The sequence below is a fragment of the Lycorma delicatula genome, chromosome 2 (assembly GCF_047948215.1).
Source record: "Lycorma delicatula isolate Av1 chromosome 2, ASM4794821v1, whole genome shotgun sequence".
NCBI lineage: Eukaryota > Metazoa > Arthropoda > Insecta > Hemiptera > Fulgoridae > Lycorma > Lycorma delicatula.
Window position 1 is genome coordinate 225,225,113 of NC_134456.1, and position 15,423 is coordinate 225,240,535.

The 15,423-nt window shown below is 29.7% G+C and overlaps 1 protein-coding gene across 1 annotated transcript; it reads right to left on the reverse strand.

Moving 5' to 3' along the window:
• Positions 1–11,747: 11,747 nt before the first annotated feature.
• On the reverse strand, positions 11,748–12,445 carry LOC142319704 (uncharacterized). The gene has a single exon (XM_075357278.1). It carries the CDS (start codon positions 12,236–12,238, stop codon positions 11,888–11,890), a length of 351 nt encoding a protein of 116 aa, XP_075213393.1. The 5' UTR covers positions 12,239–12,445; the 3' UTR covers positions 11,748–11,887.
• Between the last annotated feature and the right edge of the window lie 2,978 nt (positions 12,446–15,423).

The window sequence follows — 15,423 nt, forward strand, 5'->3', positions numbered from 1 at the left end:
AGCCAGTCCATTTAGCCACTGATTAACAGCATTTTTAAGTTTATCGTCACCCGTGAATTGCTTACCACTCAAAAATTCTTTCAATTTCCCAAACAAATGATAATCAGAAGGAGCTAAGTCCAGTTTATACAGTGGGTGATCGTAAATTTCCTATCCAAATGTTCTCACTAAATCATGTGTCAGATCTGCAACATGTGGCCGTGCATTATACTGCAGCAGGACAACCCATCAGTAAGCCACCCATGTTGCCGATAAAAATTAATTTAATTTCAATTATAAAAATGTTAATTCGGAGAAGCTGCTGCATCCAACAGATTTCTGCTAGCAATATCATTTAGCAAAGCTAACTTCAGCAAAAGATAAATCCTATGATAAAAAAATTTATTTAAATTTGATAAAGTGTTTACTTCATATTGTTCTTTGTTCAACAAAGAAATCTCTGCTACATACTTTCCTGTCCCCCTTGCATTAGAGACTACATCCATGAATGAATTCTGAATCCACACATGAATCTGTTCATTAAAATATTATTTTCATTATTTAGAAGGATTTTTTACGTTATTCTTGTCTTTAATTATGTTCATGATTTTCTGACAGGTGCAGTTCTTGCAGTTAATATATTAGAAAATGAAAACAGTGTAGTTACTGGAAGTGATGATCATAAATTGGTAATATGGTCATTATTGTAAAAGAAGAACATTTTTTGCATTAATATTTTTTAATTTTTATGTTGAAGATTTTAAGTTAAGTTTCTGAATTTATCTATATTTATTACTTTTATTTGTTGTCACATTATTGCTCTATGATTTTCCAAAAAAATCTTATAAATCAGCTTTAAAATCATAATAATTTCTTAATGACATGATTTAAGTACACTTATTGATCAATTTATATATTTATAATTTATACTTTGCATTATTTGAGTTTTTCAATCCTCTTACATATTTACATTTATATTAAATATTTTATTTTACCAAATTTATAAGCTAATAGTAGGGAAAAAGCAATAATTTATATTAATGTATTTTAGATAACTTGAAATCAAATTTATAATGAACAATAAAAAAAATAATAAAAACTGTAAAAAAGTGATTTTTTTTTTTCAAGTATTATTTCTAATTATTATTATTGTGATAAATAATTTAACATTGTTATTGTTAATTAGATATATAAAGAAATATTTAGAATATATTTTTAAGAAAGAATCTTCATGCATTGATAGTTTTATAGTCTGTGGTATAGTGCAGTAATGATTTGTATTTTTTATTATAATGTAAAATTATTTGTTAAATAAATATTTAATCGATTTTAACAGATTTTTGTATTAATCTTTTCAGCACCAACCTGCATTCACAATGTCTGGTGCTTGTGTATGTGATGCTTGTCTATTTTTCCTTTCAATCTCAATTACCATTGAATACTATGGTCATTAGTTGCTAATAAATTGTGTGTGTGTGTGTGTGTGTGCGTGCATGCACTTGTGTGTGTATATGTAAGAGGATAACAAAGTCATCGGGTCCGATACTGGCTAATAGGAAAGGGCGAGCGAAAAAACACTAAACGTAACATTACTATATATATGACATAATACATATAGTCAAATAATTAAAAATCTTTAACTTTAAAAACATTAAACATTTTTTAAACATGTTTGTGACCAACCACTAAATACAGCACTGTACTAATACAATATAAACTTTACCTGCTATCTATAGCAGCTTTGATAAGAGTATCATTATCAAACTCTGTCTGCAGCTTGATTACGCTCAATTTTTGTTTGTATTTATACATATGATATTTTTCTAAATTGTCAAATTTTTTATTATTATTTTCTTTTGTGACTTCAATTATTTCCAAATTAGTTCAGTAAATGAGTTCAATTATTTCCAAATTAGTCAGTAATAGAATGTTTATTAACTATTAGATGGTCGGCAATATTAGAAAAACCCCATTTTTTGTTTATATATCTAAAAAGTTCTGCAAATCTTACTTTAAATGATTATTAGTTTTCCCAATATAAATTTCATCACAATCATTACGTTTTATTTTATAAATGCCATACAAACTATTATAATTATTTTATAAATGTCTTATTATGTGGTTGTTGGGCTTATATTCTGGTTTATATTTTTTGTCATTTCAGACATCAATTAGATCTTCAATATTATTAGAATAAGAGTACTTTATGTATGAGAGGTTATTATCTCTAAAGTAAAGTCAATTTCATTGTAAAATAATTTATTCTCAAAACTTTATAAATATTTTTTTATTTCTCTTAAACTGCATACCTTATGCTATTTCTGTATATAATCACCACATAAAGATATTTATTTAGTGATACACCAGCTTCAATATACTCTCATCATATTCTCCTGCCAGCCAGTCCATTTAGCCACTGATTAACAGCATTTTTAAGTTTATCGTCACCCGTGAATTGCTTACCACTCAAAAATTCTTTCAATTTCCCAAACAAATGATAATCAGAAGGAGCTAAGTCCAGTTTATACAGTGGGTGATCGTAAATTTCCTATCCAAATGTTCTCACTAAATCATGTGTCAGATCTGCAACATGTGGCCGTGCATTATACTGCAGCAGGACAACCCATCAGTAAGCCACCCATGTTGCCGATAAAAATTAATTTAATTTCAATTATAAAAATGTTAATTCGGAGAAGCTGCTGCATCCAACAGATTTCTGCTAGCAATATCATTTAGCAAAGCTAACTTCAGCAAAAGATAAATCCTATGATAAAAAAATTTATTTAAATTTGATAAAGTGTTTACTTCATATTGTTCTTTGTTCAACAAAGAAATCTCTGCTACATACTTTCCTGTCCCCCTTGCATTAGAGACTACATCCATGAATGAATTCTGAATCCACACATGAATCTGTTCATTAAAATATTATTTTCATTATTTAGAAGGATTTTTTACGTTATTCTTGTCTTTAATTATGTTCATGATTTTCTGACAGGTGCAGTTCTTGCAGTTAATATATTAGAAAATGAAAACAGTGTAGTTACTGGAAGTAATTATCATAAATTGGTAATATGGTCATTATTGTAAAAGAAGAACATTTTTTGCATTAATATTTTTTAATTAATATTACACCCCTGAGAATTTGTTTTACATACTCCAAACGTGGCCTGCCTACACAATTTTTCCCTTCTACCTGTCCTTCCAATATTAAAGCGACTATTCCAGGATGCCTTAGTATGTGGCCTATAAGTCTGTCTCTTCTTTTAACTATATTTTTCCAAACGCTTCTTTCTTATTCTATTTGCCGCAATACCTCTTCATTTGTCACTTTGTCACCCATCTGATTTTTGTATATTTTTTATAATTGAAATTTAATAGATCTGGCGGTTTTTAAATCTTTTTAGAGGAACCTGTAATTTAAATACTAAGTAACTTACATACTTTCACAATAGGCTTCTACATTTATAGTCTTTCCATTTGGCATAAAGTCAATCAGCAGTATGCCAAACAAATCATTATTTAATAATTATTTAATTTAATGTTTTAATGATAATTAATTATTCTATTTGCCGCAATACCTCCACATTTGTCACCCATCTGATTTTTGTATATTTTTTATAATTGAAATTTAATAGATCTGGCGGTTTTTAAATCTTTTTAGAGGAACCTGTAATTTAAATACTAAGTAACTTACATACTTTCACAATAGGCTTTTACATTTATAGTCTTTCCATTTGGCATAAAGTCAATCAGCAGTATGCCAAACAAATCCCAAAAGACTGGCCATCAGTTTGCGTTATGTTGCTTGACCTTTGTTGGTCTATTGGGTGATTCAGGATGATGCCATTCACTTGACTGCCACATTTTCTCAGGGGTGTAATACAAAATCTATGTTTCATCGCCGGTAAGAATTAAATTAAGGAACTACTCATCACCTTTTTCTGTGTAGCGCATCAAAAATTTAAAAGATTCCATTCAGATTTTTTTTGTGACGTTCTGTTAAGACGTGCACCCAACATGCACAAAACTTACTGAAGCCTAAATGGCTATGAACAATGCGACCAATAACAGCTCTTGAAACATCAGTAAGTAAAAGGGACAAATCTGAAATCATTGAGCAACGATTTTTTCTGATTTCACCAACGACACGTTTCAACAAGTCCATGGTGACTATCAAAGGCTCCCCAAATGTTCTTCATCATGCACATTAATTCTGTTATTTCTATACCTTTCACACCATTTTTTGACGTTCCCTTTATTTATTACATTACCACCGTACACAGCAACCAACTGCCTATGAATTTCAGCTGGCTTAGTGTTTTGATGGTTTAAAAACTATATGACTATATATATTTCACAGTCGGCAGCAACATTGACTTTCCTATTCATATTTTAATGTAATAACTCACTTGTAATCAAAGGTATTACAATGTGACAATTTACAGACAACAATGCTGCATAGTGTACATTACTAGTGTGGTCATGAACAACACAGGTTCGCCTACCTTAAGGAGAGAAATTTTCCAGCGCTTTACTGAAGATATCAATACTGTGTATTTTATTTATAGGTTTCAACACTTATGTTTTTAGATTTTAAATTTTGTTTTTTATAAATATTATCAATCAATGATACTTTATATCCATTTTTTACTGCAATACGCTTTATAATATTTATTTCTGCATTAAATTTTTCCCTGTTGTTCGGTGTGTAATGTATCGCTCTATTCAACATGTTTGTAAATATATTAATTTTGTGTACCCATAGATGATTAGATTTTCTGTTAATAATAGTTATTTTACTTGCTGTAGGTTTTCTATAGTGTAGGCTATTATACTTTCAGCACATACAAAACTAAAAGCAAGTAAAATAACCAGTCATTTGACTGGTTTGATGCAGCTCCCCAAGATTCCCTATCTAGTGCTAGTCGTTTCATTTCAGTATACCCTCTACATCCTACATCCCCAACAATTTGTTTTACATACTCCAAACGTGGCCTGCCTACACAATTTTTCCCTTCTACCTGTCCTTCCAATATTAAAGCGACTATTCCAGGATGCCTTAGTATGTGGCCTATAAGTCTGTCTCTTCTTTTTAACTATATTTTTCCAAATGCTTCTTTCTTATTCTATTTGCCGCAATACCTCTTCATTTGTCACTTTATCCACCCATCTGATTTTTAACATTCTCCTATAGCACCACATTTCAAAAGCTTCTAATCTTTTCTTCTCAGATACTCCGATTGTCCAAGTTTCACTTCCATATAAAGCGCCACTCCAAACATACACTTTCAAAAATCTTTTCCTGACGTTTAAATTAATTTTTGATGTAAACAAATTATATTTCTTACTGAAGGTTTGTTTAGTTTGTGCTATTCGGCATTATATATCGCTCCTGCTTCGTCCATCTTTAGTAATTTTACTTCCCAAATAACAAAATTCTTCTACCTCCATAATCTTTTCTCCTCCTATTTTCACATCCAGTGGTCCATCTTTGTTATTTCTACTACATTTCATTACTTTTGTTTTCTTCTTGTTTATTTTCATGCGATAGTTCTTGCGTAGGACTTCATCTATGCCGTTCATTGTTTCTTCTAAATCCTTTTTACTCTCGGCTAGAATTACTATATCATCAGCAAATCGTAGCATCTTTATCTTTTCACCTTGTACTGTTACTCTGAATCTAAATTGTTCTTTAACATCATTAACTGCTAGTTCCATGTAAAGATTAAAAAGTAACGGAGATAGGGAACATCCTTGTCGGACTCCCTTTCTTATTAGGGCTTCTTTCTTATGTTCTTCAATTGTTATTGTTGCTGTTTGGTTCCTGTACATGTTAGCAATTGTTCTTCTATCTCTGTATTTGAACCCTAATTTTTTTTAAATGCTGAACATTTTATTCCAGTCTACGTTATCGAATGCCTTTTCTAGGTCTATAAACATCAAGTATGTTGGTTTGTTTTTCTTTAATCTTCCTTCTACTATTAATCTGAGGCATAAAATTGCTTCCCTTGTCCCTATACTTTTCCTGAAACCAAATTGGTCTTCTCCTAACACTTCTTCCACTCTCCTCTAAATTCTTCTGTATAAAATTCTAGTTAAGATTTTTGATGCATGACTAATTAAACTAATTGTTCTGTATTCTTCACATTTATCTGCCCCTGCTTTCTTTGGTATCATGACTATAACACTTTTTTTGAAGTCTGACGGAAATGCCCCTTTTTAATAAATATTACATACCAGTTTGTATAATCTATCAATCGATTCCTCACTTGCACTGCGCAGTAATTCTACAGGTATTCCGTCTATTCCAGGAGCCTTTCTGCCATTTAAATCTTTTAATGCTCTCTTAAATTCAGATCTCAGTATTGTTTCTCCCATTTCATCCTCCTCAACTTCCTCTTCTTCCTCTATAACACCATTTTCTAATTCATTTCCTCCGTATAACTCTTCAATATATTCCACCCATCTATCGACTTTACCTTTCGTATTATATATTGGTGTACCATCTTTGTTTAACACATTATTAGATTTTAATTTATGTACCCCAAAATTTTCCTTAATTGTAATTTTTCCTTTCCTGTATGCTCCGTCTATTTTACCAATGTTCATTTCTCTTTCCACTTCTGAACACATTTCTTTAATCCACTCTTCTTTCGCCAGTTTGCACTTCCTGTTTATAGCATTTCTTAATTGCCGATAGTTCCTTTTACTTTCTTCATCACTAGCATTCTTATATTTTCTACGTTCATCAGCTGCAATATATCGTCTGAAACCCAAGGTTTTCTACCAGTTCTCTTTATTCCGCCTAAGTTTGCTTCTGATTTAAGAATTTCCTTTTTAACATTCTCCCATTCTTCTTCTACATTTTCTACCTTATCTTTTTTACTCAGACCTCTTGCGATGTCCTCCTCAAAAATCTTCTTTACCTCCTCTTCTTCAAGCTAAAATAACTATTAATAACTAAATAAAAAACTAAAATAACTATTAATAGAAAATCCAATCATCTATGGTCACACAAATTAATATACTTACAAACATGTTGAATAGAGCAATACATTACACACAGAAAAACAGGGAAAAATTAGATGCACAAATAAATATTATGAAAAGTATTGCAATAAAAAATGGATATGAAGCATCTAAAAACCTAACAACATTGAAAGTTATAAATAAAAGTGTTGATAATATCTATATAAAATACTCTTATGCTTATAATATTATTGAAAATCCTTGATGTTTGAAATGATAAAAAATATAAACCAGTATATAAGCCCAACAACCACATAAGACATTTATAAAACCATAATTATAATAATGATTTTAATTGTCTGTGTCTGGTATTTATAAAATAAAATGTAATGATTGTGATCAAATTTATACTGGGAAAACTAATAGATTATTTAAAGTAAGATTTGCAGAACATTTTAGATATTATATAAACAAAGAATCGGGTTTTTCTAATGTTGCCGACCATTTAATAGTGAATAAACATTATAATACTGACTTAGAAACTAATTTGGAAATAATTGAAGTCACAAAAGAAAATAATAATATTAAAAAATTTGACAATTTAAAAAATATATATATAAATATAGACAGAAATTCAGCTTAATCAATCTGCAGACAGATTTTAATAATGATACTCTATCAAAGCTGCTACAGATAGCAGGGAAAGTTTATATTGTATTAGTACAGTGCTGTATTTAGTGGCTGGCCACAAACATGTTTAAAAAATGTTTAATGTTTTTAAAGTTAAAGATTTTTAATTATTTGACTATATGTATTATGTCATATATGTAATAATATTACGTTTAGTGTTTTATGAATGTTTTAACGTGTAATAATTTATTTTTTACAACTGATGAGGAAATTCCTCGAAAGCGCTTTTGATATATAGAAAAAAAGAAATGAATCAAACAAGGTAAGAGCTCTTATTGATTCTGTACTTTGGTGGATTGTACTGAATTTTGTTTTTGGAATGTGTATGTATATATATATATATATATATAAAACTGATCAGGGCTTGCTTCACTCGCCCCTTCCCATCTAGCCAGAGGGATCTGCAACCTGGACCTGATGTGTTTTTGTTATCTCTTGGTTGTGAGATTATTAAATAAATATTTTACACATATTCATTAAAGAAAAAAAAAAGTAGTTACTTTACTTAATTGGATTTTTGTTGCTACAATAACAGAAATATAATTAAGTAAAAGGATTAATTTTTTTTCTTTACTCCCTAGGGGGTAATGGCCTTGATCTATGGCTTAACCTTCCTTAGGATAACATAAAAACATCCTGAGAATTTGAAAGCAATCTGTTGGTTGGTTCTCACATGATGCTGTTACAAACTTACAGAACCTGCTACAATCTTTCACATTTATATAATAGTATATATTATATTTATATATATTAGTATATACATATATGAAATTCTAATATTCAGTTTACGCTAAGTAACTTACTACCCTTTCACAACATCTAACTTTATATTCACCAACATAATATTTTACTGAAGAGATTATTAGAGGAGAAATAAAGAAATTCTCAATTTTCTCAGGAATTAAATTGTAATTTTTCATTACTTCACCTGAGGAATATTCAAAACTTATTTGAATTTAAAATTATTAAAAAAAAAAAAAAAAGAAAATATTTTAACTTTATACAAAATGATTGGCCAATTCTAATCAATGATCATGATAGAAATATGTAAAATAAAGTTAAAATTAGTAGGAATATTGGCTGTGATATTTATTGAAAACAATAGAAAGGTATGAAAAGATCAAATGATCATTATCCTGAAAGGTCTACACCTAAATAAATAGTTGATACAGATGGACTGAACAGTCATAGAAAGTTATTTGAGCAGTTTTTATATGACTTCAGAGCCAGTGCAACAGGTCCTCCATTTGCATACAACTGAAGATGAAATGAAAGTTATGAAGAAATATATATTTTTTTTTTTTTTGTCTTCAGTCATTTGACTGGTTTGATGCAGCTCTCCAAGATTCCCTATCTAGTGCTAGTCGTTTCATTTCAGTATACCCTCTACATCCTACATCCCCAACAATTTGTTTTACATACTCCAAACGTGGCCTGCCTACACAATTTTTCCCTTTTACCTGTCCTTCCAATATTAAAGCGACTATTCCAGGATGCCTTAGTATGTGGCCTATAAGTCTGTCTCTTCTTTTAACTATATTTTTCCAAATGCTGAAGAAGAAATATATACAGATAAAAATTAATTACATTACATTCAAATAACAATTTTACATTTTAATTAAATTTTAAAATATACATGCATTAATAAATTAAATAAACTTTCCTGGAATATAATCAGTATTTAATTTCAGCTATATTTAATATAATCAGCTATTAAATTCTTATTCTTCTCAAAGTACAATACAGTGACAATAACAAGTAAATACGATAAGAAATAACAAATTATTTCAAGTATAGTTATATAGAAAGAAAAAGAATCTTATTCACTTTGATTAAACCATATTATATCTTAAACAGAGAAAACTAAATCAAAATCGGGTATTCTGAGCAATTACTTAACTTCAGTTTTGTTCATTCTTTATACTATACTAGATATGCTTAGGATTAGGAAAACACAATATCTAAATATCAAAAAGCAGGTTTGGAAACCATGTGACCTGTGCAAGATCAAAGTTCATACTGTTATCAGAACTCTAGTCAACTGACTATCAGTCTTGTGAGTTATCGAGACCTGTTAAAATGCTAATCCATTCTGACATAGGATAGGGGGGAGATTTGAGAGGATAGGGTTAAGGTTAAACTTTTGTGGCGAGAGGTTAGTTATAAATTACCAATGTAAGACAATAGTTCCACTGGGTTGATCTAGTGGGCAACTTGTCATTACAAATCAGCTGATTTCAAAATCAAGCGTTCTAAGGTTTAAATCCTAGTAAAGGCGTTGTATGGATACTTTTATATGGATTAATAATCCATAATTTTATATGGATTTGTATACTAGATCATGGATAATAGTGTTCTTTGGTGGTTGGGTTTCAATGAATGTTAACACTATCTTGTAGGACACTTTGCCAAATTTATGTTTAAACAGAATATAGTCACTATAGAGAGAGACTACACCACATGATTCATATTATTAGTCATGTGAATGATGAATCATCTTATGAACAGTGTTGTCAGTCATCTTCAATTGCAACTCTGACGACCATTAGTTAGTCAGATTAACATCTGAACATGAAACCATAACTCATAAAACTTGCTAATTAACAGTAAGGGGCAGACTTGACCTTATATGGGTTAACCAAATTTGCTTTCCGACATTTAGATCTTGTGTTTTCCTGATTCTAAGCATATCTACTATGGTATATTAAGGTATGAATAAAATTGAAGATAATTCTGATTCGGCTCTTCTGAAACTGTTATTAAAGTATAATCAGTTACTTTAATTTGAACTTGAATGTTCTTTGATAGTATGCTTTATTACATTACTTTCCTAGCATTAAGCCAAAGATCATCACTGCTCATTGGACTCTTTGCTTTAATATTAAAATGTTACTATCCATCATCCTCTAATTTCACTTCAAATAATATTATAATAATATTTCCTTTCAATAATTATCCACATTTCAGCAATCAGTTTCAGTTTGTAATTAAGACTTATAACCTGAAACTAAAATTGAATTAATTTGTTTACATTAGTATAATAAATAAAAAGTTAATTATTTATTTAAATTTCCCACCAAATTTTCACAAACTATAGTACACAATTAAAGGAGTACACACCAGCATTCTCAGAAATCTATTATTATATTGTCTTTAATTTTAAAATAGAAGAAAATTTTATCAGGAAATGAAATAAAGAAAATGTCTCATATCCATCTACTTTTATGAATTTAAACATGAATACATCATTATAACATATAATCTTTAATAAACCCTTGCATATATTAATACGTAAAAAAATAAAAATTATTAATACATAAATAAAAATATTTCACAAACCTATTTAAAATTACTGAGGATAGATATAATTACATTGAATAAAAAAATAATTTAAATTAACTGATGTTTTTACATCACAAACTTCAAACTAAATGCCAAATAATGACATAAGCCCAAAAATCTCATTGGTCATATGAAATTTGAAACCTCAAGATGGATTAGAACATCATAAGAAACTTAAAATAACCACAGTAACTGCTATGAAAAACAAATTTAATTATACATCAGTTTTGGTACATAGTATAAGATTTTACTGAATGGAAAATGCATTTTACAAAATAAAAATTAACATATAAGATTTATTTCAAATTTTGTTTAAATAGTCCAATAAACTAACTGGGTTAAATGAGTGAATACTTAAAAATAAATGAACATCAAAACAGAGAAACTTCCTATTAACTAAAACATACAGGGAAGGCATTTGATCAGATTGGTCCTACCATATTAAAATAATTGTAACTAGAAGCAACAAATAGACCCACCGGGTTGGTCTAGTGGTGAACGCGTCTTCCCAAATCAGTTGATTTGGAAGTCGAGAGTTCCAGCATTCAAGTCCTAGTAGTCAGTTATTTTTACATGGATTTTGAATGCGAGATCGTGGATACCGGTGTTCTTTGGTGGTTGGGTTTCAATTAACCAATTATCTCGGGAATGGTCAAACAGACTGTACAAGACTACACTTCATTTACACTTGTACATATAATCCTCTGAAGTACTATCTGAAAGGTAATTACTAGAGGCTAAACAGGAAAAAGAAAAACAACAAATAACATACTTTTACATGTTTAACCATTACTTTTTTAATTGAATATGCTTTTAAACACAGAAACTGATGTTTAGAACAGATTGAAGATTATTTTAAAAAAACTAATGTGTGAATTACACAACTAAAAAAAAAATCCATAAACGTTTAAGTAGGATACTTATTGAGAAGTGTATTCAACTGCATATGATTCAGATTCTTTGCACCAGGCTGTGGTACACCAGTTCTCATTAATTCATCGCGTTTTTTTGAATCTGACAAATGCGTATAATAACATTTTTTAAATTTATTTACTTCTTCGGCACATGCACCGCTGGCAAATTCATTTTTCTTCAAACATCCAAACAGCACAAACATTTCTTGCACACATGCAATATCATTAGTCTTTTGCCCTTTGCCAGACACCCTATTTTTCAACTTCAATGGTAAATATTGTTCAAATGGTACCGGCCATTTAGGATAGTTAATACGTTTAAAATACGGCGGATTTAGTTTCATCTTATTTCTTATTGTACGTACTAATTAACGCAAATACTCGTAACGTTAACTTTAAAAGCAAAATTACTTCAAACTTTAAAAGCAAATGAACGAAAAATTCATACCAATTACGTTAAAAAGCACAAAAAAAGTTATTCTAACCAAAAAACGAGCACAATCTCAATACACTTATGAATTCAGATGACATTCTCTAACCTATAAACTTAACCGAAATCGACACATAGAGATGAGATGAGAAAGCTAATACAGAGAAGATCAAAAATTAGTTTTAAAAAAATTGTAAAATTTCAGAAAATCATGATTTAACGGAAAATTGAAATATTTCTTATTTAATAAACGAGATTCAGTTTTCTCTATATTTGAAAAACTGAAAAAAACCATACAAACACTACTCAAACGCAGCCTTCAAGTTGAGTTGAAAATTGTTTGTCACCACTACTCAAGTTCGAATTCGATTCTCCACGAGGTTATGGCATCTTTTCACAGTTTAATTTATTAAAGAACCCCCTACAACATGTTCAAGATATTAATACTAAAATAAATGTTACTGGTAAGAAATTTAAAATATTGGATTAGAAGGAAGACGGACCTGTGAAAGATAGTCAAGTAACCCATATAAACTTCTTACGTTGCCCTCCCTATTTTGATTCTATCCAAGGAAAAATTTTTTTTCTTTATTTTTTAGTCAAGTGCTACGGAAGTTGAGTAAATCGCCGCGCTCTATATGTGGGACTTACTGATTGATATCTTAAGATATCAAAAGGCTGTTATTTTTTGTGCAGAATGGTACAGATTTTGCATTATGGTAGAACTGTGTAAGAACTTTTAGTTCTTACTTAGAGATTGTACAAAAAGCCAAACGAGTAGACGAAATGGTTAAAGCCAGGCTTTCTATTCCTGTTCTTAATCAATTAGTCACAAGAAGGAAGTCAAAATTAAGGTTCTCATTTCCTTAAAACCAAATTTTTTACAAATTTGTAAAAATCCTTGAGTGTATTAGTGTCTGATTTCAGCATTATTCTCCACTCACCAGAAAATTCTTTGTAATGTTAGTTTTTAAAACTCCATTAAATATCAGCTTGCAATTAAATGACATATTTAGCCTGTGTGGTGGATTTAATATGTTTTATTGTCAAATTTAATGTTTTTAGATTTCATATTTGTTCAAGTGCACTGGGTTGCTTGATGATCTCAAAGCTTGTCTATGGGATATGGAAATGAAATTTTGTATCTCATGAAAAATGCCATGTCTGACTGGGATTTGAACCCATGACCGGGTTTTATAGTTAATAAATGGTTAATACCTATTAACCATTTATAAAACCTTTTATAGTTAAAGTTGTAGTATGTGTGTCATTTCTGTGTGGTAATTTACATACTTGATCTGTTTTATGTGTAGCAACTGTATCAGGTAGAATGGTAAAAGCACTACACATAAACACATATCAACTTACAAGATCTCTTATTAAAAATTGGATGTACATTCACACTAGGAACAGATACATCAATATATTATCATTATTCAGGGAAAACAGCTCCAATATCAGTTGAAGTTCCCTTACATGGATCACAATCATAAGAGAAACTAACACTTATGCTACAAATTATTGTACTTCTTTTCTAATGAAAATTTATTGGAAGCAAAATTTTGCAATTACCTGAAGGAAATAGTGAGAAGTGATTACATTAGCATAATTTCTTTACAACATTGTTGAAATTAAGATAATTTTGTTTTTTCTCTTAAAGCCCTCAGAAAATTGTCTTTTTAATACTTTATTACAAAAACAAAAGGATATAATTTTTAAAAAAAGCTGCAAAAAATGATTTTAAGATTACTACCAAATTGTTTATTTCTCTGGTTTCAGAACTCAGGCAGACATTCTTTTTTTTTTCATTTCAATTTACATTTCAAATACAACATTCTCTTAGAGGTAAGAGACCACCTGGTTGGTAATTATAATAAAAGTGTTGTAATGAGGCACATTTTCTAGCAATAAAAAAATGTATAAAACTAGCCTACAGCAAGGTCAATCAAAACTTGTGTAAAGCTACAACATTCTCAGGAAAAAAGGTTACGTGCTCTGTACTTTCAAATTTACTAACAAAATTCCCAAGATTATACAGAAAAGTAATAAAAACAGGAACTGCAGAATTGGCTTTAAAACGTTCAGAGAAATTTTCCATTAATTTTGAAGTTGATTAATATTTAGTTTATCATTCTATATTTTAGCATTATTTCTGAGACTAACTAATGAAGGACTTTGGTTTTATGGCGAGGATATGAAGACTTCAGCACTTATGTTTGCTGCTGCTAGTTGTAGAACTTAATTTTAGTAAAGGAAGATGTCATTTTACTTCTCTCCAAATTAGAAGGAGCTACCTTTATGTGCTGATAAAACTTATCAATTTACTTAAGATAAAACCAGAAAAAACTAGAGACTGCAGGGTTGATTGTTGAAAGATCTCAAATCTGCTAGCTATTTGTGTTGGGATTTCAAGTATTACCTGTAACTGTAAAAGACAGCCTTACTGTTTTAGCTCAGAATAAAAAGTTTAAAGATCGTCCAAAATAAACCTACTTTATTATAGGAATATATAACTTTGCCATTATGAAAGGATCCTGGATTAATGATAAATGTGACATGGGTATTGTTCATCAGAAAGATAATCTAATTTATAATACCAAATAAAACATAGATACAAGGCTCACCTCTGGTAAAACTTTTTTTCAGAAAACTTTCCTGTGTTAGTATGAGCAGTGGACATTACCATGAGCTCCTACAACCATTTAACTCACAGAATCTTTCTCCTTCCCAGAGGTGGATGAACTGGTTAGTGGCTTTATCAACAGAATAACACAAATGGTTGATTACGTTTAGTATCATTATGAAGTATTGTGAATCCACTAGATTGGAGATAGGGACAAGAGTTCTTTCAGAACTTATTTTCTTAATTTATCGCTTAAATTAAGTGATAAATTAAGAAATGCTTGTATATAGAATCCTCAGACAGCAAAATTTTAAATTTTATTCTTAAGACCTGTAGCATCTCACAGGTGATGTTTGTTTACGATTTGGAAACAAAAGATATATGTGATAAATCCCCTATGTTAAGAAAAATTACCAAGTGATCCAGCATTTTTCAGCAAAAGAGAAAATCTTCAGACACAGAACTGAAATTGTATG